This window comes from Chiloscyllium plagiosum, chromosome 34 (genome assembly GCF_004010195.1).
Source record: "Chiloscyllium plagiosum isolate BGI_BamShark_2017 chromosome 34, ASM401019v2, whole genome shotgun sequence".
Taxonomy (NCBI): domain Eukaryota; kingdom Metazoa; phylum Chordata; class Chondrichthyes; order Orectolobiformes; family Hemiscylliidae; genus Chiloscyllium; species Chiloscyllium plagiosum.
Window position 1 is genome coordinate 18,276,407 of NC_057743.1, and position 23,521 is coordinate 18,299,927.

Below are 23,521 nucleotides of genomic sequence, written 5' to 3' on the forward strand. Positions count from 1 at the left end.
GTGTGTGTGTGTGTGAATGGGGTTACGGTGGCGATAACCCTATCAGAGAGCATGCATACTGCCTTTCATGATGAGGAGTTCACCGGGTTTCTCAGTTCAAGTTGGAAGTGTGACTGGAGTGTTTCAGCTGCTGTTTTGGCTGGCTACAATGTGTGCAATGTGGTGCCTGTGCTCTCAACAGAAAAGCGTGGGAATGATGCAAACTGACAATGTAAGTGACCACTGTAAGAAAAGTACAAGGCAAAAGTAGCATTCTTCACTCTAATCCCTGTGAGAGGGATCATGAAATAACTGTCTGTCACGTGTTTATAAACACACACACACACACAAAATTGGCAGTAATATTGTTATAGTTGCAAAACACCTTTAAGGAAAGATATATAAAAATTAAAATTAGTAAATATGTAAGTTAGCTTGAACCTTCCAGCTCAGCGAGCTAACTTACATACTTATCATCAATCTGAGATACAAATCTTCTCATAAGTCGCTCAAAAAATTAGTTGCTCTCTTTAGGAAAAGAGGCAAAAAAGCTGCAGATACTGGATTCCAAAATGGACAGGCAGGAGGCTGGAAGAACACAGCAGGCCAGGCAGCATCAGGAGGTGGAGAGGTCGACATTTCGGGTGTAACCCTTTTTGAGATTACACCTGAAGCATTGACTTCTCCACCTTCTGATGCTGCCTGGCCTGCTGTTTTCTTCCAGCCTCCTGCCTGTCTACTCTTTAGGAAAAAAGCCAATAAGAAAAAATTTCAATGACTTCAGTTAACATGGGATGGGGCTGCCACACCCGCTAGACATTGACCTGAGGAATAAGCTGGGCTCCACACAACGTGCCTACCAACAAATAGTACATCGTCCATCCCATGGAGCAATGCTCTTGTGTCGTGTATTGGCTGCTGGAGGAGCCTCGGCTCAGAGTTAATGAACTGGAGTCTAAGGTGCGGACACTGCTACACATTGGGGAGGGGGAGAGGTACTTGGGCACAGTCTTTCAGAAGGGAGTCACACCTCTTCGAGTAAGTACACCAAATTTGGTCTGTGGTCAGGGACAGGAGGTTATGGCTACGAGTGAGGCTGGTACGGCTATCCAGAACTCAGCCTTGCAGAAGCCTCAACCAGTGCCATTGTCCAATAAATACGAGGTTCTTGCTCCTGGTATGGATAAGGGCATAGATTGCAGGGAAGGTGAGTGAACTGATGACAACACTTTGGTGCAGAGTGGTATTCAAGTGGAGGGAGAAAACAGATATATAATAGCAATAGGGGATGGTATAGATAGGGGAATAAATATGCAAATCTGCATAGTGTAAGTAAAATTAGAGAGGTGAATGCATAAAGATTGCTTGAGACAAATACGCTCCAATTCAGAGGGTGTTGGCACCTGTCCTGCGAAAAGAGAGACATGTCCAGTTGGGATAGGTCTAATTTAAACCACGCTGGGACCAATATCCTGACAAATCATGTAACGAGGATTGCAGATGAGGCATTAAGCTCATTAATGGAGAAAGGGTTCAATTGAAGGAAAGTTTAAAAATCAAAAAGGATGAGAGAGCAGAAGTACAAGGTAATGAAGAGATGAACGATAATCAAAGTGTGACTGGAAAGAAGACAAAAAATGCAGAAGTGTGCACGAGAAATTAGAACCACAGTAATAATTGTTAAAAAGTCAAAGCTTAAGACTGTTTATATGAATGTACACAATATTTGTAGCCAGATAAAGGAGCTGATGTTGAAGTCGAAATAAATGACTAAGACTTGATACCCATTATGAGACATGGTTGCAGGGTGACCAAGTCTGGGAACTCAATACTCAAGAGTATCTAATGTTCTGGAAGAGTAGGCAAAAGAGAAAGGAGGTGGTCATGTTGTTAATGAAGGAAGATATCAGTGCAATGGTGAATAGTGATATAAATCCAATATAGCATGTTGTAGAATCAGTTTGAGTGGCAATAAGGACTAGCAAGGGAAAGAGGCCATAGGTCAGAGTAATCTATGTAGCCCTGAAGAGATGTCTCACTGTAGAATGATATATAAATGGGGAAATAATGGAGGCATGTAAGATAGGCACTATAATTGTCATTTTCAAACATTGTCAATCTACATATTGACTGGATAAATCAGATGGGCAAGGGTAACATTGAAGATGAATTTGTAGATTGCTTTAGGGATTGATTCTTAGATCAGTATGTTGCACAACCTACCCAGGAAACAGGCTATTTTAAATCTAGTAATGTATAATGAGACAGGATTAATAGGCAATTAATCTCACAATTAAGGGTCCTGTAGGGAGTAGGGATCACAACATGGTAGAATTTCAAATTCAGCTTGATGGAGAGCAATTTGGGTCTCACACCTCAACTTAAATAAGCACATTACAAAGTCATGAAGAAAGAGTTGTCTAAGGCAGGCTGGACAAATAGATTGTGAGAAAATTAGTAGATGAGTAACAGCAAACATTTAAGCAGATATTTCATAATGCTGGACGATAATTTATTCTGGTCATAAAGAAGGCCTCAGTGAACTACCCGTGGGTAACAACGGCAGTCAAGGGAAGGACCCAAATGAAAACTAAAGCATACAAAGTGACAAAAGCAAATGGCAGGCCAGAGGATTGGAAATTTGCAAGGAGCCATCAACAGATATCTAAAAAGCTAGTAAGGAGAGAGGAAAATGATTATGAAAATAAATTGACATAACATGTAAAAGCTCCTGCTGTTTGTTTTTATCAAGTATTTAATAAGTATGAGTAGACACTCCTCATCCCACCCTGAGCCATATGTCTGTAGCTTACCCACTCCTTCTCCTGTTCAATTTCCTTCTTTCTCAGTGTGTAACAATCACTTGCAGGAACTGTAAAGAGAAGCTGGAGCAGCTGAAAGCAGCGAGGAAAGAGAAGGCGATGCAGTGTGAGAAACTACAGCATGAACTCGATGAACGAGATAGCCAGCAGCACCAGGCCTCCATACACACTGAGGTAATGTTGGCTTCACTGTACTCTTATAAGAAAGCCGCATACCGACTCAATGTTACTCCAAACCAGTCATTATCAATAGTGCTCACCTGTGGACTGAGGGCCTCAACCCATTGTATACATGAAAGGTCCCTGAGTGAGCTCACCCACAGTTGTCCCTAGGCACAGGATATCAATCAGAATTCCCAATCATATCTGGGGATACCCTCCTGGAAAATGGGAGGTTCAATAAGGATGGGATTAGGTTCAGGGGTGATGCCTTTTATGGTTGATTAGCTTGCCAGAGCTTACAATCGAAGCACGTGCATTTGGATAGGCTGTTGAAACCATTTCCAAGGTGTTCATGCCTGAACTCAATGAGGGCACTGACTTAATGTAGCAAACACAATGGGCAATTTGCACAAAATAAAGATCCACTCACAGCAGTCTCATGATGAGCACATCCAGTCATAGAGTCATACAGCACAGAAACAGACCCTTCAGTCCAACCTAACATAGGCTCGAGGTAAACTAGTTTCACCTACCTGCTCCTGGCCCATGTCTCTCCAAACTTTTCGTCTTCATGTATCTACGCAAATATCTTTTAAACATTGTAATTGGACCCGCATCTACCACTTCCTCAGGAAGTTCATTCAGTCTTTCCATGATGTTGGTTAATGGATAAATGTCGACAAAGATGCTGGAAAGAATCCCCTTGCTTTTCTTCAAAACACAGCCATTGGTTCGTTTGCATCCACCTTGACCAGGTCCTGCACTACAACAGCAACCACCCGAGCATACACAAGACATTGCCATGACCATACTCACTAGCCACGCTGCCTTACAATAAAACACACCTCAGAACTGACAGTCAGACTTCTCTATAACCACTGGGATTCGTGACAGCCCATAAACCGACAGGCAAGCTCAGACAACAACTCACCAGAACAAAAGACCCTGTACCTATCATGTGCAAGACTAATGTAATTTACAGGATTCCATGCAAAGATAGCATGAAACACTATGTAGAATTAACAACTAGCAATCTGCATCCACAAACACCAAATGGCCACTAAACGACATGACCAGCTCTCCCTAGTAGCCACACACGCAGATGACAAATTCGACTGGGACAACACGATAATCATAGGACAAGCTTAACAAAGGTCAGCCAGAGAAATTCTAGAAGCATGTCAGTCATCCATGGACTCCAACAACAAACACATAGATCTAGACCCAATATACCGGCCACTACAACAGACTACTGGAACCAGCAACCGGAAGCAGCAGAAACGGAACTAAATAAATTCCAGAAGAGGCAGTATAGCAGCGTTTCTCACAAGGCTCCAAAGCACTGAAGATGTCACCTAGATAGAGGATGAAACATCAACAAATCAACGTCCCAGCTCGGCAAACATACCCACAGTTACGTTCACCTCGCCTTAATATCTCAGCTGAAAGACAGCAGTTCCAGCATTCCCTCAGTCCTGCACTGAAGGACAACAATTGGTTTGTGTGTTCATGTCTCCGGAGTGAGGCTTGAACCTGTGAGGTTGGAGCTGGGCATGCTACCAACTAAGCATCAGCTGATATGGCTTTAGCCCAGGATATACTAGACCATATCTATTCAATAGCCCAGCATTTGTAGGTCTTCTTTCATGCACGACACACACAATAATGGGGTACGAGTGATTGGTACAGCTACAGGACAGATACCAAAGAAACGTTGGGGGAGGTGGTCTTGTCTTTGGAATCACAGCCCAGGTACTGTTGGGCAAGAAATCCTAAATGTCGACAACACCCTGATTTTGGATGGTGGTTGGTTTCCACAAACAACTCAGTGAGTATCACGAAAACACTCTGATCCTGACTCTACATTCACTCGATGAAAAATTGCTGCTTTTTTGTGAGATGTTTTAGATGTATCACGGTCTGCACCAATTCAAAGTCGTGGCTCACCAGCCCTCCCGCGGAGCAATTCGGAATGCCAGCCTTGCCATGGCATCCACTTCCTGTGAGTGAATAAAAGTATATCATTTCGATAAAGTGAATGATTGATGATGCGGAAAGTCAAAATGTGTTTCACATTTTTGTTAGCACCTTATCAGCTTCAAGTGCAAAGTAACACAGAGGAATTCAGAGGAACACAGAGGGTCCCTGGGGTCAAACCCAGCAGAGTGCTCCTTACTGTGCCACAATGGCATTTTGCAATTGCCCCCAAAATAAGCTCTTGTTATGAGAGTGGGAAATGCCACATTCAGCTCCCCTCAGATAAAACCCTGACAGTCAGCACTGCATCTGGAGGTCATCTCATCCACTGAGCTGGAGTCGGAATCCGGAGCCGGAGGCAAAGGATGGAACTTTCTTTGGGCAAGCATCCCATGGAGTGGGTGGAAAACTTACCCAATATCACCCTGTGATCACCTCACATAGAGTTTACAGTTAGATTGGGGTGTGGTGAGGGTTGGTGGGGGACGTCATTTTGTGGTGCAGTGGTCATGTACCTATCTCTGGACCAGAAAATCCAACATAACTACAATGGGATGAACATAAAACCAGGGTTCCACATAAGATCTTTCGTTTAAAACCCAGAGCAGGACATCAACAGTGTGGAAATTCCCACCCTTTCCATCGCCTCAAGTTGAAAGGTTTACTTCATTGATGAATATCAGATCAGCTCTGTCCAGCCATTCTGCAATATAGTGTGGTTAATAAGCAGCCAAATGGACCATGCAGATTTCTGCAGGCGTGGGTTGCTTGCAGATGTTAAAGTGGCTTTCTCTTCATAATTTATGAAACTTTGCAATATGCTGTGTGCTACAAGTCTTGGAAGTTATATATAGAAGCAAGAAATTCACAGTCGGTCCATTGATGCCTTGATGAGTGGACGCCCTTTGCTGGAGACTGACAAGAGGGCTCTTGTTCAACTGCTGGGTATATTGTTTCTCAGCTCAACGCTGGGTATTTTTGGAGCTTCTGCTGTGCTGCTTTTTAGCGTTTATGGCAACGAGCACTTGAAAGCACAGCCTTAATGAGGTCATACAGCGTAACCCGTCTATGGCGACCGGAATTGGAAAAACTGTTGCAAAAGATAAGATCATAGGGACCTTCAAAAAGAAATATGTTATTTCTGAAACTTCTTTGAATATTTCTGTTTGCTAATTATTAAAAACAAACATTGGATATGGGGAGGAAAGGCCTTTAAATCAACAGTCAAGGGTTATCCTGAGACCTAATCAAGAATCTGTTTATATTCCAGAAGACACTGCATTGTGAGGGTGGACATGTTGGGGGTGGGGCAGGATTACGTCCTATCAGAGTTGAGAACACCATTTTGGTGATATAGAGATTATTCAGAGTGCTGGAAGCACACAACCAGTCTCCTAGCATTTGGAGAAGAGAGAACATTTCAGTTAGTCTTTCAGATGGAGACCTGGTAGAGAATGATCACTTCTGTAAAAGTCCAGCAGGAAATGCACTTTCTGCCCGACTTGGTTAAAGATCAATGAGGCATCTTCAATGCACAACCTAACCAGGCATTTTGAGATTCCCCATTTACAATTGGTTTTCCCCAGCCACTCTGCACTATCACGGGCTGCATGAAGCAAAATCACCCTGGGAGCGTAGCCTGCAACAAAGAATAATGTAATTTACCATTTCTGCTCCTCCTGATCCTGTATTTAGCTCCCAATTTCAATCATCACCACCGTTTGTCCCCAATCCTCCTCTTGCCAAACCCCATTCACAGTGTCAGCTCAATACCTCCCAAAACATTAAGGGTGTGCTCCAACATCTCATTGCCTCCATTATAGAGAGGCCCCATGCCCAAAGTCTGGGGGTTTGTAACCTCACCGTTTTGTGTCAGGACACATACCTATTTTAAAATGGGTCCATCCTAATTCCTGAGCCCTGGTGTCCTTTTCTTATTGACCCATTACTTAGGTTTCCGAACCCCTTCCCATGCCCTGTACTTGTTGTATTTGTTGATCCCGTAATGGGACCAACTCTTCCATTTATGGAGGGAAAACAGCAATCAAAGGAATGGTGCCAAACAACTGAAAATCGATATTTTATCTTCCACCATTAGTGTCATTCTTCCTAACACTTGGCCTTTGACCTTATGCACTCCAGCGCCTGATCCAATCAGATGACAGGCAGGTCTCCCTCAAGGTCCCTCCCTCAGCTACAATGAGCACAAACATTCCATTCCCTTTAAAACCATATATTTCCCTGAGGTAACAACAGGGCTGTTATAAATGTTGATTTTAAATTTGCCTGACTTAAAAAGGAATGGGACATATTAATTTTGAAATGAAATTCGTGAGCTTTTCATGACAAATCTTTAATTGATGTGACTCAGGCGAATGAGATGTGTAGCATTTCTAACCACATTACTCAGTGCTGCAATATTTTCACAATGACTGAAGCATTACCAAGTTTGTCTACATGCGTCACTCCTCTCAGCTTTAAGCATCATTTGTTCAGCTTTAACACTAAAACAAGATGTATTACAGTATAGCAATAGTTCATGACCAAAGAGTTCGTTACAAGTCCTCCACCCTCATCATAATTGGCTCAATGTTTCTGAACAATAACCACTACCACATAGGTAATCTGTTGTGGAAACTTACTCAAAGATTGTTGAATGCTTTGAATCCGAACTATTAATTATCTGTGTAAAAGTTCAGCTTTTGGAAAGCCCGCGTTACTGATGGGTCAGTGCACTGTCCAGTGCTGAACTGATCTTCCTATGGACCTGGGAGAGACAACTTGGATCCCTGGTGTCTGCTCAGTCACCCATTCTCAATTGAACCAGCATTACTTGCGAAGGTGGGGCTTGTGTGGGCGAAGAACCAATTGGCCCCAATGTCCCTGGACTAGGGAAGTGGGAAGAACCAAAATCCCTTGTATCCTGCTGTTGTTTGATCTTGAAATTGGATACTAGGCCTGTCAGTGGCATAGTCCCTAGACCAACAGCCTCGTAATGCTCACTATAGAATAGAATAGAATCCCTACAGGGGGCAAAGAGGCCATTCAGCCCATTAAGTCTACACCAACCTTCCAAAGAGCATCCCACCCAGACCCTCCACCCTATCCCTTCATCTCCCATGGCTAATCCACCTAGCCTGTGCATCCCTGGACACTATGGGCAATTTAGCATGGTCAACCCACCTAACCTGCACATCTTTGGACTGTGGGAGGAAACCAGAGCAGCTGAAGGGGACCCACGCAGACACAGGGGAGAATGTGCAAACTCCACGCAAACAGTCGCCTGAGGGTAGAATCGAACTCGGGTCCATAATGCTGGGAGGCAGCAGTGCTAACCACCGTGTTGCCCGTGACAAGTCGTAGAGCTGTGTCAGGCAGGAGCAGACACCAGCGGAGAATGTAACAGAAACGTCAGAGGAATAAAATAATCTCCTTTTCAAATTCAACTGGTATCCATCAAACTGTGCATCTCTGAGAGTCCCCGTGCGGACAGGAACTGGCTGCTGATAAAACAGCTTCAAAAGCTGACTGTGTCTAATAATGTTTTGTCCAGGGAGTTGTGTTATGCAGTCTTGACTACAAACAACTGAACCATGGGATTGGAACACCACCGAGACACGCTTCAGATGTCTGTTATCTGTGTCATCTCCGTCTTTGATCCCCCTGCAGGGAGAGGAATTGCTCATTTTCAAAAATCCAGTGTAAGCATTCTGTCCATGCTACAGTAGATGTTCATCCCTACTCTCCAAGCAAGTTGGCATTTAATTGAGTGGCTTTCAAGGGCACTTCCAGAGGGCTATTCAACATCGACCATGTCGACAATGTTATAACTCTATATGAAGTTATATAGAGGCCAGACCAGGTAAAGGAAGGCAAGTACTCTTTCCCTACTGGATGTTGGTAAACCTGCTGGATCGTCAGGCAGCTCTCTGACAGCTTTGTCTTCACTGACAGCAGCTACTTTGTTCCAGATTGGCTGAACAGGATTCAAATTCTCGAACACTCACGGTGAGATTTGCACCAACGTACTCTGGGTCATTGGTTCAGCAGTGTGAGTGGTTACCCCTTTGTTGGGAGCTCTGAGTGTTTTGTGCCAGTGCTGTAGAATGTCCAGTGTGAGACAGTGGACAATGAGGTGCAGAGCTGAGCTGAACCCGACTGGAAGCCACGATCAGCCGTTATCTTATTGAATAGCAGAGTGAGCTTGAAGACCCACATGGCCTTGCCCTGTTCCTAAATCATTGGTTTTTAATCTATTTCCCCAACCTCTACGTTGACATTAAACATACCTGGGGCCTGCTCTTTTGAATTGTGTCACCTCTACGATAGCACACACATTGTCGAGGAGCCTGTGCGGCCCGATGGAGAAGTTAGAATAATGGAAGCAATTTCTTGCCACAGAAGCGAATTTTCTAAGGGCAGTTGAAAATATTCCCAAAGGAAGTATCGAAGCTGAGATAGGGGGAAAAGTTGGGAAATGTTACAGATTTCTACCTGAGAGAATGTAGGAAAGACTCATCATTTAGTCGGTCCGATCTTATAATTTGTGTTTGCAGAAGCAGAGATGAACCTAGCTGTTGTACTATTGTTGGAATTCAGAAAACCTGACCCCAGCATCATTAATTTGGAACCTGTGACTATTATTGCAACAGTGCTGACCCATATTTGTCAATATTTTTTAATCTCCAGCATATTTTTAATCAAGCTGTTCAGACGTATTGTTTAAGGCAAGCAGGATTTACAGAGATTCTGACACCTTGTCTGTGCTTGTAGCAGTACAACCCTAATTCTAGCTCAGCCCTGACTGAAACCAGGTCCACCCGGCAGCATAGTGACAGTGTTTCCTGAATCCCTGGTCTTGCATCTCAACCTGGAATGTTTGCTGTTACTGAGCTCCCAGGGAGGGAGGGACTCACAGGTAAAAACAACCACTCTGGGATGATCCTAACCTCTGAGGCAGGGAACTGGGGAGCAAGTAGGACAACTTGCAGGTACTGAACCTGACCCCAGAGGGATTAAGGTCCCTCTTTGGGGACTTTCACAGAGGTGTAAATTGACGTGGAGGTGGGTTCCATGTGACAGGCAGGTGGGGTAGAGATGGGCAAGCAATGCCTTGCAGCTTGATCGATGTAGTGGAGGGTGAGAAACTGAGGGAGTGCCTCAGCATGGGGTTCTCTCCCTAACCTTCTTTCTTGAGATTTAAAATGGAAACACAGACTCAGCAACCAAGTTGTGGGCGAAGAGAGTGGGCGCAATCCCTCTTCAGGAAGGCCTTTGATTACACCCACACCCAGGCCCACAGGCCCATCCAGACCATGGCATGACCCCCTGCGTGAGTGCCTACCGGCTGGACCACATCCTTCACCATGTCAGGGAATGCCCTTAACAGAGCTGCTGGGGAGAATAACTGGCTGCAGCCTGATCTGAGGGCGTGGATGTTTGTGCTGCCAGGTCAACTCACCCCTTGGCAAAAATGCCCTCTGCTAGAAAGGAGGTCAGGAAACTGGCATATTGGGCGGCAAGATTAGAATGATGCTGGAAAAGCCCAGCAGGTCAGGCAGCATCTGAGGAGCAGGATAATCGACATTTCAGGAAACGGCTGATGAAGGGCTTTTGCAGAAACGTTGATTTTTCTGCCTCTCGGATGCTACCTGACCTGCTGCGCTTTTCCAGCACCACTCTAATCTTGACTCTAATCTCCAGCATCTGCAGTACCCACTTCTGCCTATACTGGGTGGCATCCAGTTCCCATTCCCCGTCTTGGCAGGGACTGAAAGTTCAGCCGCATTCTCCGATTGAAGATGAAAGCAGGCAGGGAACTCGTCTGGAATATGGAAAATGCTCAGCCGATCTGGCAGCACCTGTGAAGGGAAATAAAGATCTAGCATTTTTCAGGTCAGCCCGAAACATTCACGCTGTTTCTCTCTACAAGTACTGGCCTAACCTGCCCAGTACTTACAGCTCCACTTTCAGATTTCACCTGGAACAGTCCGATCAGGTTTCCAGAGGGCTCTGATCAGCTCTGCTTCTGCCCAGCTATGGCAGAAGGTTTGATTCATTGTCATTGCAAGCAAAGAGTCCACCTTTTCAGGACTTGTTTCAAAGTTTCCTGTTCAGAAACTGTTAAAATGCAGCACTGATTTCTCAAATGTGTCGGTCTTGATGCTATCATTAATGCAACAGCAGGAAAGCATCCAACCAAGGAAAATGCGCTCTTGCTGAGGTCTTTATTATGTCTTTTTAGAAATTGGCTCACATATCACGATCTGCCCAAGGGGAGACGTTGGCTGAGATTAATCTGAGCAGTCTTCAGCTGCTCAGTTATTATTCCTGGATCGGAAATAAACGGCCCATTCCCTTTCTCAGCTGTTGTTTTTACACGTCTAACCTGAGCCACTTGTTTGATAGGTGCAGTATGGAACAGGCCCTGACGATGGGTACACACATACTGCTAATGACCAGGGGCCATGCTTTCAGAGGGCACTCACTGGCAACAAGGCATTCACAACAAGTTGCTCCACTCTGGGACAAAATTCCAGATTGGATTGTCCCGGACCGGGAGTGCCCTCCCCTTGGCCATTCGTTTGGACGACCAGGGTTGCAGTCTGGGTGACATAGTCCATCCTTGGCTGCAATCCCCCTCCCCACCGGGCATGAGAGGATGAGGACGTTTCATGGGAGAAGGGGCCTGTAAGAGGGGTGTGGTGAGGAAAAGAGACTATCAGAGGAGAAAGGTAACTGTGAGGGTATGGAAGGGAGGAAGGCTACAAGGAGAATAGGGGAAGACAGTCTGCACAGGAATGGGAGTGGACAGAGGCTGCAATTGTTCCTCATGGCGTTTTGGGTTTGATAAGCTGGTCCATAGACAGATTTTAACATCTTTTAAAAGCTTCTTAATTGCCTGTTTCAGCTGTAACAGGCGAGACTCTGCATCCAGTGGAACCCACCTGTCATTTTGGATGTCCCTCAGTTTATGTTAAAGGGTACTATACGCTTGCCACTTGAGCCTGCAAAGCCCAATGCGCAGATTGTTTTTATTGCTCACAGATCTTGCATTTCCCTGCCATTTTCACCAACCAATCCCTGTTCTTCCTGTTACTGGGTCCAGTGACATTGCTGCAATGTATCCAGTGCAGCAGCTGTAAGAGGTTCCTCGAGATCCTCTGGGAGGCACTAGCTGGGCGATCGGGGTTTTCCAGTCTGATCTGCACGGTAGCTTGGCATGTATCTCTGCAAGATTAGAGTCATAGAGATGTATAGCACGGAAACAGACTCTTCAGTCCAACTCGTCCATGCCGACCAGATATCCTAAATTAATCTAGTCCCATTTGCCAGCAGTTGGCCCATATCCCTCCAAACCCTTCCTATTCATGTATCCATCCGGATACCTTTTAAATGTTGCAATTGTACCAGCCTCCGCCACTTCCTCTGGCAGCTCATTCCATACACGCAAACCCCTCTGCATGAAAAAGCTGCCCCTTTTAAATCTTTCCCCTCTCACTTTAAACCTATGCCCTCAAGTTCTGGACTCCCCGACCCCAGGAAAAAGACTTTTGTCTATTTATCCTATCCATGCCCCTCATGATTTTATGAACCTCTATAAGGTCACCCCTCAGCCTCCGACGCTCCAGGAAAAACAGCCCCAGCCTGTTCAGCCTTTTCCTGTAGCTCAAACCCTGGCAACAGCCTTATAAGTCTTTTTTGAATCCTTTCATGTTTCAGAACATCCTTCTGATAGGAGGGAGACCAGAATTTCACACAGTATTCCAAAAGTGGCCTAACCAATGTCCTGTTCAGCTGCAACATGACCTCCCAACCCCTGTACTCAATACTCTGACCAATAAAGGAAAGCATACCAAGCACCTTCTTCACTATCCTATCTACCTGCAACATTACTTGCAAGGAACAATGAACTTGCACTCTAAGGTCTCCTGGGATATCTGTAAGTCTGTTCTTGAGCACGGGCTGGATGTTCAGGTTTGAGCAAATGGTAGGTGCTCTCTATGGCAGCCATTGACTCCAGAGTCATAGAGTCATAAAGCACGGAAACAGACCCTTTGGTCTGACCAGTCCATGCCTACCATGTTCCCAAACTAGACAAATCCCTCCTGCCAGCACTTGGCCCATATATCTCCAAACCTTTCCTACTGATGACTTATCCAAATATCTTTTAAACATTGTAGCCGTACCTGCATCTACCACTTCCTCTGACAGTTCATTCCACACAGGAATCACTCTCTGTGTAAAAAACGCTGTCCATAAGGTCCTCATTAAGTCTCTCTCCTCTCATGACTGCACTGAGCAAGATGTCCTTTAGGTCATGTTGTCACACCAAGAGATGGTGGTGCCAGTGTATAGAGCAGGAATGCATCCATGTGCTCTTGAAGTAACCTTCTTGATGAAGGGGAGTGATGGTTGTGGCCGGCAGCTTTTTCTGAAGTAAACATCCATTTTCGTTCCAGTTTCCAACTCGGTGGTTTGCAGGCATTCCCCACCAGGCAGTCACAGACAGCGTTGGTATTGAAATCGCCAAGGACAAGGAGGGGCATTCTAGCTGAGTTGAGATATTCGTGTAGAACATATCTTTGTCAGCTGAGTTAGTGTTCAGGGTCTGAGTGTAAATATAGTGGAGTGTTGTCGCTGCTGGTCTTGAGGGGAGAGGTGCAGGGACACGAAATGTTGAGAATGGCTGATTGAAAGTTTCGTGGCAATTACCCCTTTGCCATGAAGCAGACACTGAGGGTGTTGCTGACCTTGAGGTCCTCCCGACCAGTAGAGGGTGTAGCAGACATTGTGTTCTGTCACCATCTTGTTCCGAGAAGTGGCCCTCACTCAGACCATGCTATATTGAAATCCAATCTGCCCCATTCACGGGCTGAGCCTCATTGAGAGCAACTGTTGTCATGAGAGTCTCACATACCAGCAGTCATGTGTCAGAACATTTGCTCTTTCCTTCATTTTTAATGGAGCTTAGAGCTCATGTCTTCTTCTCTGTAGCAGTTTGGCCACATTAAGAGATGCCCATTTACTGAGGTCACTCTTTCTAGGCTCCTCTCCAATTCAGGGGTGGGCAGTACTGTCCTTTCAGAAAGCCGCTTGGTCAATCAGGGTATAGTCACCACGGGATAATGTTGTCTCTCAATCATCAGCCGGCACCCCATTTTCACTTGCTTGCTAATGCTCTAGGATCTGCTTGTTGAGTTTCACTTAGAGGTTGGACTCATTTATTTTTCCTGCAAAGTGGAGCATTAAGGTGGAGCAGTTTCTCTGTCTGACGCCCTTCAAACCTGAACTTCATCTTTCATGGCCCAGTGAACTGGGATGGAACTAGTTTCTCCTGTCCCTGGAAGGTCGCTGACCAAAGCTTCCCTTGCTATTTTATTCTTGTTTAACGTACCAATAACCATCATCTAGACAGTGTGCTCCGGAACATAATTGCCATTCGATACACTTGCCATCCTTCCACCTTGGCTGTTACCTTTGTCAGATTATCTGGCCCAGACGGTGTTAGGTTCATTATTTCTCCCCTCACTACTTGTTGCCCATCAGCTCAGATACTGGGCCTGGGTGTTGGAGCCAGCAGTGAGAGCTGGGTGTAGCTGAGGGCCAGTGACTGAAGTGTCAGGGTACTACCTCTATCTGAACAGCCCATATATTCCTCTACATATGTCAACAAACGTCCGACCCCGTTTGATGCCCTCGCCACTAAAAAGAGTCTACACTTCAAAAGTATTTCTTCAGTTATACAGCGCTTTGGAGTGTCCTGAGGGTCTGAGTTAAACAAGCTCTGTCTATGAACTGCACTATATTCATGATTCGCCTTCAGAACCACATGACACCAAGTTATAGTCCAACAGGTTTATTTGCAACCATAAGCTTTCAGAGTCCCCACTCCTTCCTCAGGCAGCTAGTGAGACAGAATACTTTGGACACAGAATTTAAAAGTAAAAGATACAACTTATGCAGATGTATTGAACAAACCTAGTTGGCTATTAAGTCTTTAGTCAATTAGAATGGAGATGCAGGTTTTGATTAATTAATATGTAAATCCTTGCCCCAAGGTAACTTCGGTTTTTATCACAATAAAGGTGACACCTTAGGTCAGCCATTGCATTTTATGCAGGTCCTGGGCCTCCTCCGCCGCCACTCCCTCACCACCCGACGCCTCGAGGAAGAACGCCTCATTCTCCACCTCGAACCCTTCAATCCCAGGGCATCAATGTGGACTTCACCAGTTTCCTCATTTCCCCTGCCCCCCACCTTACTCCAGCTCCAACCTTCCAGCTCAGCACCGTCCTCATGACCTGACCCACCTGTCAATCTTCCTGCTCCTCGGATGCTGCCTGACCTGCTGTGCTTTTCCAGCACCACTCTAATCTAAACATTGCATTTTATGTGTGAGGCCATGTTTCAGTCTGTTTTATCTCATCCTGGAGCCAGAGTGGTTTTATTTCCAAACTAGGAATTTATAAAATGCCACATTGACAGACTGCCTACACACCATGTGCTTTTTGAATAAAATAAAATGTATTTGCAAATTCAAATCTGCAAATGCAAATTCACCCCATAGACTTATATGTGTGTGTGCGTGTGAGGGAGAGGGAGAGAGCGTGTGTGTGTCTGTATGTGAGGGAGAGGGAGAGAGCGTGTGTGTGTCTGTGTGTGCGTGTGAGGGAGAGGGAGAGAGCGTGTGTGTGTCTGTATGTGAGGGAGAGGGAGAGAGCGTGTGTGTGTCTATGTGTGCGTGTGAGGGAGAGGGAGAGAGCGTGTGTGTATTTGTGTGTGTGCACGCACGAGTCATCTAGGTTTGTTCAATACATTCAAACAAGTTGTATGACCCTTTGATCTTTTACTATAAATTCTATGTCTGAAGTATTCTGTCTCACTAGCCGCCTGAGGAAGGAGCGGGGATTCTGAAAGCTTGCGATTGCGAATAAACTGTTGGACTATCACCCAGTGTCATGTCCACCTGGCGCCTCCACTTCAGGGCTCCTGACGAATCCTAGTCTTTGCTTTCACTGCCTCACACAAGGGTCCATTCCACTTGTTGATCACTGCACTGAAGATCTCCCTGACATCCTTTCTAAAACTGCCCTGTGTTATTAGCCTGGCTGAGGTTGCTCTGACATCTGCCTGTTACTTCATCTTTATACTCCCTCTCCCTCCTGCTCTGGTTATGCTGAGGTGAACTAAACTTTGACTTTTCACCTCATTCCCACTTTTCAGTCAATCTGCCACCTTCAGTAAATGTACTTAATTCTGAGAAACTATACCCAGCTCGCTATAACCTCTGAGCCCCAGACAAGTGCACTCATTACTTGAAATCTACATTTTATTTCCCAAGAGTATCCTGAAACCCCTTTAACACCAAAATAGTGACTATGCCCATCACCATAGCACCCAGTTTATAGATATATTTAATCAATCTGCTCAGGCACTTTATAATCCACCTACAGAGCAGTTGGGACTTGAATCTAAGCCCTCTGGCTTAGAGGTAGGGGCACTACCACTGCACCACAAGGGCCCTTAGCACCCAGTTTATACTCTTTTGAAAATAACCAATTAAACTAAATTATACCAAATTAAAAGTTAGCAATCACATAAAGGAACATGGTGACAAAATCCAAAGCTCAACGGATACTTTAAATTAAAATCTCGTTATGAGTGGAAGTCATGCACTCCAGCCCCCACGGTGCCTAGCAAGCATGGGAGAGCTCAAACCTGTCAGGGACAGCACTCTGTTTATATGAGTACAACAAATACCTGTGATAGACTTTGAGGTATCACTCCAAGATTTTATTTTTCTCTCCTCCGTTAAGATGCTCTACAAAACTTTTAAAATATTCTTTCTCAGGATGTGGTTGACCCAGCATTTACTGCCCGTCCTGACACCCTGAAGAAAGTGATGATGAGCTCCTTCCCTCTTTGTGGTTGATTGACCTGTTCCATTATTTCTTACCATGACTTGGAGCGGCACGGTGGCTCAGTGGTTAGTGCTGCTGCCTCAGAATGTCAAGGACCTGTGTTTGATTCCAAGTGTCTGTGTGGAGTTTGCACATTCTCCCCGTGTCTGTCTAGCTTTCTTCCCATGGTCCAAAGATGTGTGGGTTAGGTGGATTGGCCATGCTAAATTGCCTATAGTGTCCAGGGATGTGTAGGTTAGATGGGTTAGCTGTGGGAAATGTGGGGTTATAGGGCAGGGAGATGCGCCTGGGTAGGATGGTGTTTGGAGGACTGGTGTGTACGCGATGGGCTGAATGGTCTACTTCCACACTGTAGGATAACTATGTTTTGGTGTCAGATTTTACCAGGTAATGCTCCTGTGAACCTTGAGGTGTGTTCCTAAAACATAATGGCTGTATGAATGCACATTGATGTTTACATCTCTTGTCTGGTCTGGCAACAGCTTTGGGGAAGGAAGGAAGGAAGGAAGGAAGGAAGGAAGGAAGGAAGGAAGGAAGGAAGGAAGGAAGGAAGGGGAGAATTAATGTTGCTCGTTTTGATGCACTGAACCGCTGGAATTTATTTCATTCTTGAGTCTGTCTTCTGTGCTGCCTGGCAGGTAATTTCATCAGTGGAATTAAAGTGCCAATCTCAGGGGATGTGACAGCATGCACAGTGAAAGAGAGAGAGGGAAAAAAAAACCTTACAGTACCAAGAGAATTCATTGCCTTCTGGAAACATAGCCGAGTAACCGCTCAGTGTCAGGCACAGAAGTGTGTTTTCTACCCCTGTTAATCTAAATTCTGTCAGATTCTGAGAGAACTGGGGGTGGGTCCCTTTCTATTCTGTGGCCCTGTTCTGAATTAATGCATCCCACACAGCCAAAGGGCCAGAGACGTTTTTACAGATAAATGATAGGAACTCTATAGCCCTGCTTGTACATGAATACTGGAAAGGCAGGGAGACATCTTTCAGTGGCTCTGGAGCAGGCGCTATCCTCACTGATGAATTGAACCAGTTCACTGGTTTTGGAAAGGGTGAGTGTGGTGGAATCGTGAATTGTACTCAAAAGCAACCCTGCTGCATAAACACAGATTACCAAACAGGAAAGAAAACATTTTTTTCCCCTTCTACATTAGATTACAGCCTGATGGCCCTTTGTAAATCTGGTGGATTGGTTGCTTTGAGCTTCACGCTGTAGTGTCCCTACTGCCTCTGTTATTCTGACACTGTTACTAATGATGGACCTCAGCACTAGCCTTCCTATAAACAGCTTCCCGGGCCCTGCTAATTGCGGTAGCTTTGTCTCTCCCCTTTCAATTTGTGATCGACTGTGTAAAGGATTCGGTGAATTAAGCTTCACAAAGACCAGAGAGAGCTGCTGCTTGAACAGATAATGGTGCCCCTGAGAGTGTGGAACGTGCTGAGAGTGTTTTATTAGCAGTGTGGTGAAGTCTATGTAAAAATGCAGAGTTACGACATTCAGCAGAGCTTTGCATTCCCGTCGTTCCTCAATGCTGCTGTAAAACTATCAGCTTCCAGCCAGTGTTTTCTGCCCATCCATTTCCCTCCCTTTTCCTAAAACTGATATTCCCTGGTGTATGGTTTTGTGGCTCAAGTAATGACCTTGCACCAAGTAGGATAGCTATTCACTGCAGAATGGATGGGGGCCTGGGGGGGTGCTCCTCTAATCGTTCCCTCATGTGTGCTTTTGATTGAGTCCTATGGTACAGAATCAGGCCATTTGACCCAACTGGTCTGTGCTAGCTTTTCTGCTCTGCATGATACATTGTTATTTGGAATGAGAAGCACAGAACACTCCCTGACCACCTCCCGACTTGAGCAGTTCTGCCCCAGTGACAGTTAGAGAAGTTATACCAGTGAAAGGGACTGTTTTATGTTCCTTTGTGATTATGTCCCTGAAATTTTCTCAGCTATTTGAATCTCCATTATCCACGCTGCGACTTATATACTGGCAGGGAAATATGCTAGAGCTGCTCGGGAGGATTTAAACTAGTAAGGTGGGGGGGTTGGGACCCAGGGAGGTAGTGAGGAAAGAGATCAATCTGAGACTGGTACAGTTGAGAACAGAAGTGAATCAAACAGTCAGGGCAGGCAGGGACAAGGTAGGACTAATAAATTAAACTGCATTCATTTCAATGCAAGGGGCCTAACAGGGAAGGCAGATGAACTCAGGGCATGGTTAGGAACATGGGACTGGGATATCATAGCAATTACAGAAACAGGGCTCAGGGATGGGCAGGACTGGCAGCTTAATGTTCCAGGATACAAATGCTACAGGAAGGATAGAAAGGGAGGCAAGAGAGGAGGGGGAGCGGCATTTTTGATAAGGGATAGCATTACAGCTGTGCTGAGGGAGGATATTCCCAGAAATACATCCAGGGAAGTTATTTGGGTGGAACTGTGAAATAAGAAAGAGATGATCACCTTATTGAGATTGTATTATAGATCCTCTAATAGTCAGAGGAAAATTGAGAAACAAACTTGTAAGGAGATCTCAGCTATCTGTAAGAATAATAGGGTGGTTATGGTAGGGAATTTTAACTTTTCAAACATCGACTGGGACTGCCATAGTGTTAAAGGTTTAGATGGAGAGGAATTTGTTAAGTGTGTACAAGACAATTTTCTGATTCAGTTTGTGGATGTACCTACTAGAGAAGGTGCAAAACTTGACCTACTCTTGGGAAATAAGGCAGAGCAGGTGACTGAGGTGTCAGTGGGGGAGCACTTTGGGGCCAGCAACCATAATTCTATTAGATTTAAAATAATGATGGATGACTAAAGAAATTGAGGGTTTGGTTAAGAAAAGAAGAAAGCATATGTCAGGTATAGACAGGATAGATCGAGTGAATCCTTAGTCAAGTACAAAGGAAGTAGGAGTATACTTAAGAGGGAAATCAGGAGGGCAAAAAGGGGACATGAGATAGCTTTGGCAAAAAGAATTAAGGAGAATCCAAAGAGTTTTTACAAATACATTAAGGACAAAAGGGTAACGAGGGAAAGATTAGGGCCCCTCAAATATCAACAAGGCGACCTTTGTGTGGAGCCGCAGAAAATGGGGGAGATACTAAATGACTATTTTGCATCTGTATTTACTGTGGCAAAGGATATGGAAGGTATAGAATGTAGGGAAATAGATGGTGACATCTTGCAAAATGTCCATATTACAGAGGAGGAAGAGCTGGATGTCTTGAAACGGCTAAAAGTGGATAAATCCCCAGGATGTGATCAGGTGTATCCGAGAACTCTGTGGGAAGCTAGAGAAGTGATTGCTGGGCCTCTTGCTGAGATATTTGTATCATTGATAGTCACAGGTGAGGTGCCGGAAGACTGGAGGTTGGCTAATGTGGTGCCACTGTGTAAGAAGAGTGGTAAGGACAAGCCTGGGAACGATAGACCAGTGAGCCTGACACCAGTGGTGGGCAAGTTGTTGGAGGGAATCCTGAGGGACAGGATGTACATGTATTTGGAAAGGCAAGGACTGATTCGGGATAGTCAACATGGCTTTGTGCATGGGAAATCATGTCTCACAAACTTGATTGAGTTTTTTGAAGAAATAACAAAGAGGACTGATGAGGGCAAGCAGTAGATGTGATCTATATGGACTTCAGTAAGGTGTTCAACAAGGTTCCCCATGGGAGACTGATTAGCAAGGTTAGATCTTATGGAATACAGGGAGAACTAGCTATTTGGATACAGAACTGGCTTATAGGTAGATCACAGAGGGTGGTGGTGGAGGGTTGTTTTTCAGACTGGAGGCTGTGACCAGTGGAGTGCCACAAGGATCGGTGCTGGGTCCTCTACTTTTTGTCATTTACATAAATGATTTGGATGTGAGCATAAGAGGTACAGTTAGTAAGTTTGCAGATGACACCAAAATTGGAGGTGTAGTGGACAGCGAAGAGGGTTACCTCAGATTACAATGGGGTCTGGACCAGATGGGCCAATGGGCTGAGATGTAGCAGATGGAGTTTAATTCAGATAAATGCGAGGTGCTGCATTTTGGGAAAGCAAATCTTAGCAGGACATATACACTTAATGGTAAGGTCCTAGGGAGTGAACAAAAAGATCTTGGAGTGCAGGTTCATAGCTCCTTGAAAGTGGAGTCGCAGGGAGATAGGATAGTGAAAAAGGCATTTGGCATGCTTTCCTTTATTGGTCAGAGTATTGAGTACAGGAGTTGGGAGCTGAAAATGTGTTGCTGGAAAAGCGCAGCAGGTCAGGCAGCATCCAACAAATAGGAGAATCGACGTTTCGGGCATAAGCCCTTCTTCAGGAATGAAGCCCTGAAGAAGGGCTTATGCCCGAAACGTCGATTCTCCTGATCCTTGGATGCTGCCTGACCTGCTGCGCTTTTCCAGCAACACATTTTCAGCTCTGATCTCCAGCATCTGCAGTCCTCACTTTCTCCTCCACAGGAGTTGGGAGGTCATGTTGCGGCTATACAGGACATTGGTTAGGCCACTGTTGGAATATTGCGTGCAATTCTGGTCTCCTTCCTATCGGAAAGATGTTGTGAAATTTGAAAGGGTTCAGAAAAGATTTACAAGGATGTTGCCAGGGTTGGAGGATTTGAGGTATAGGAAGAGGCTGAACAGGCTGGGGCTGTTTTCCTGGAGCGTTGGAGGCTGAGGGGTGACCTTACAGAGGTTTACAAAATTATGAGGGGCATGGATAGGGTAAATAGGCAAAGTCTTTTCCCTGGGGTCAGGGAGTCCAGAACTGGAGGGCATAGGGTGAGAGGGTAAAGATATAAAAGGGACCTAAGGGGCAACTTTTTCATGCAGAGGGTGGTACGTGTATGGAATGAGCTGCCAGAGGATGTAGTGGAGGCTGGTACAATTGCAACATTTAAGAGGCATCTGGATGGGTATATGAATAGGAAGGGTTTGGAGGGATATGGGCCAGGTGCTGGCAGGTGGGACTAGATTGGGTTGGGAATATCTGGTCGGCATGGATGGGTTGGACCGAAGGGTCTGTTTCCGTGTTGTTCATCTCTATGACTCTATGACTAAGATGTCAGTCTGGTTAACTCACCCAGTCCTCTGTTCTTCCTGAGAATTAACCTTCAGAACCAAACAAATAAAACCATTTATCTCAGCCCGCTTGGCACACCTTCCTCATTCCTGAAGAAGGGCTTATGCCCGAAACGTCGATTCTCCTGTTCCTTGGATGCTGCCTGTCCTGCTGCGCTTTTCCAGCAACACATTTTTCAGCTCTGATCTCCAGCATCTGCAGTCCTCACTTTCTCCTAAATAAAACCTGCCAGCGTAGTAAGAATGAAATCCTGTGGTTGCGTTGTACATTTTCAAGTCTCATTCTTTGCTTTCTGTTGATTCATACTCGATCAGTGACTCTCCAAATTCAGCGCAAAAGATGATGTGTCAATCTTACTTGTTCAAACGTATCATTTCAGGATAAAGCGCACTCTGAGATTGTGATGCTTGCAGCACAGTGCAAAGGTCACCGTCACGAAGAGGTCATTCAGCGACAGCGTGAGGCACTGGCTGAGCTACGAGCCAGGGTGAAGGTGCTGGAACAGATTCCCACTTCTAGTAAGAGTCCGTTTACTGATCAAAACTTTGTCTCTACTCTCTGACATCTGTCCGCATTATCCAGCCAGTAAAGCAGCAGCCTAACACCTACACCATCCCAGACATTATCATTCCTTGCCACCTCCAACCCACTCCATGGTTAGACTCTTCACTATTGTTTCCGGGACCCTCATATCAGACACAGCTTTCCGAATCAGAGGCCAGCCTGTTTCCAGACTGCCTTTCCCTCTGGGGAAGGATTGCTTGTCCCCAAAGTATCCCACATTCTAGCTGTCAGAACCAGCCCCTCCACAAAGTCAGGATAAGTGAATCTACTAGTTCCCTTTAATCTCACTCTGGGCTTGAATTAAGCAGGACCCAATAAATTAAACAAGCACTTACATGAAGGGAGGCGGTGGCATAGTGATGATGTCAACTGGACTAGCAAACCAGTTGTTATCGCTGGTCGGTTAGCTCTGTAGTCTGGACAGCTGGTTCGTGATACAGTGAAGAAGGGCTTATCCCCGAAACGTCGATTTTCCTGCTCCTTTGATGCTGCCTGGCTTTTCCAGCAACATATTTTTCAGCTCTGATCTCCAGCATCTGCAGCCCTCACTTTCTCCTAGTGATACAGTGACTTCAACAGCATGAGTTTAATTCCCACACTGGCTGATGCTTCCAGGATGGACTTTCCTTCTCAACCGTTCCCTTCACTTGAGGCATGATGGCACTCAGATTAAACTCGAGAGAGAGTCATCTCTCTCTCTAATGGGACTATAGCAACTTCTATTTTTCCTGTGACCTGGAACCCCAGGCTAATGTTCTATCACGACAATTGGTGAAATTTGAATTCAATTAAAAATATATAGTTTCATGGCAATCATGTAACTACTGTCAAATGTCATCAAAATCTCATGTGATTCACTAATATCCTTTCGGGAAGGCAAACTGCTCTCCTTACCTGGTCTGGCCGACACGTGACACCAGACCCACCACAATGTAGTCAACTCTTAATTGCTGTCTGTAGGAGTTGGGTAATCGATGCTGGCCCAGCCAATGAGATCCACATCCCATGAGTGAGTT

At 45.3% G+C, this 23,521-nt stretch overlaps 1 protein-coding gene across 1 annotated transcript in view; it reads left to right on the forward strand.

The window, feature by feature from the left end:
- LOC122540097 (forkhead-associated domain-containing protein 1-like) overlaps positions 1 to 23,521 on the forward strand; it is a 140,028-nt gene that overhangs the window by 68,740 nt on the left and 47,767 nt on the right. Inside the window, exons 21-22 of the mRNA XM_043675407.1 lie at positions 2,849 to 2,975; positions 22,321 to 22,459. Of these exons, the coding sequence (XP_043531342.1) occupies positions 2,849 to 2,975; positions 22,321 to 22,459 (266 nt within the window). The remainder of the gene's footprint in view (positions 1 to 2,848; positions 2,976 to 22,320; positions 22,460 to 23,521) is intronic.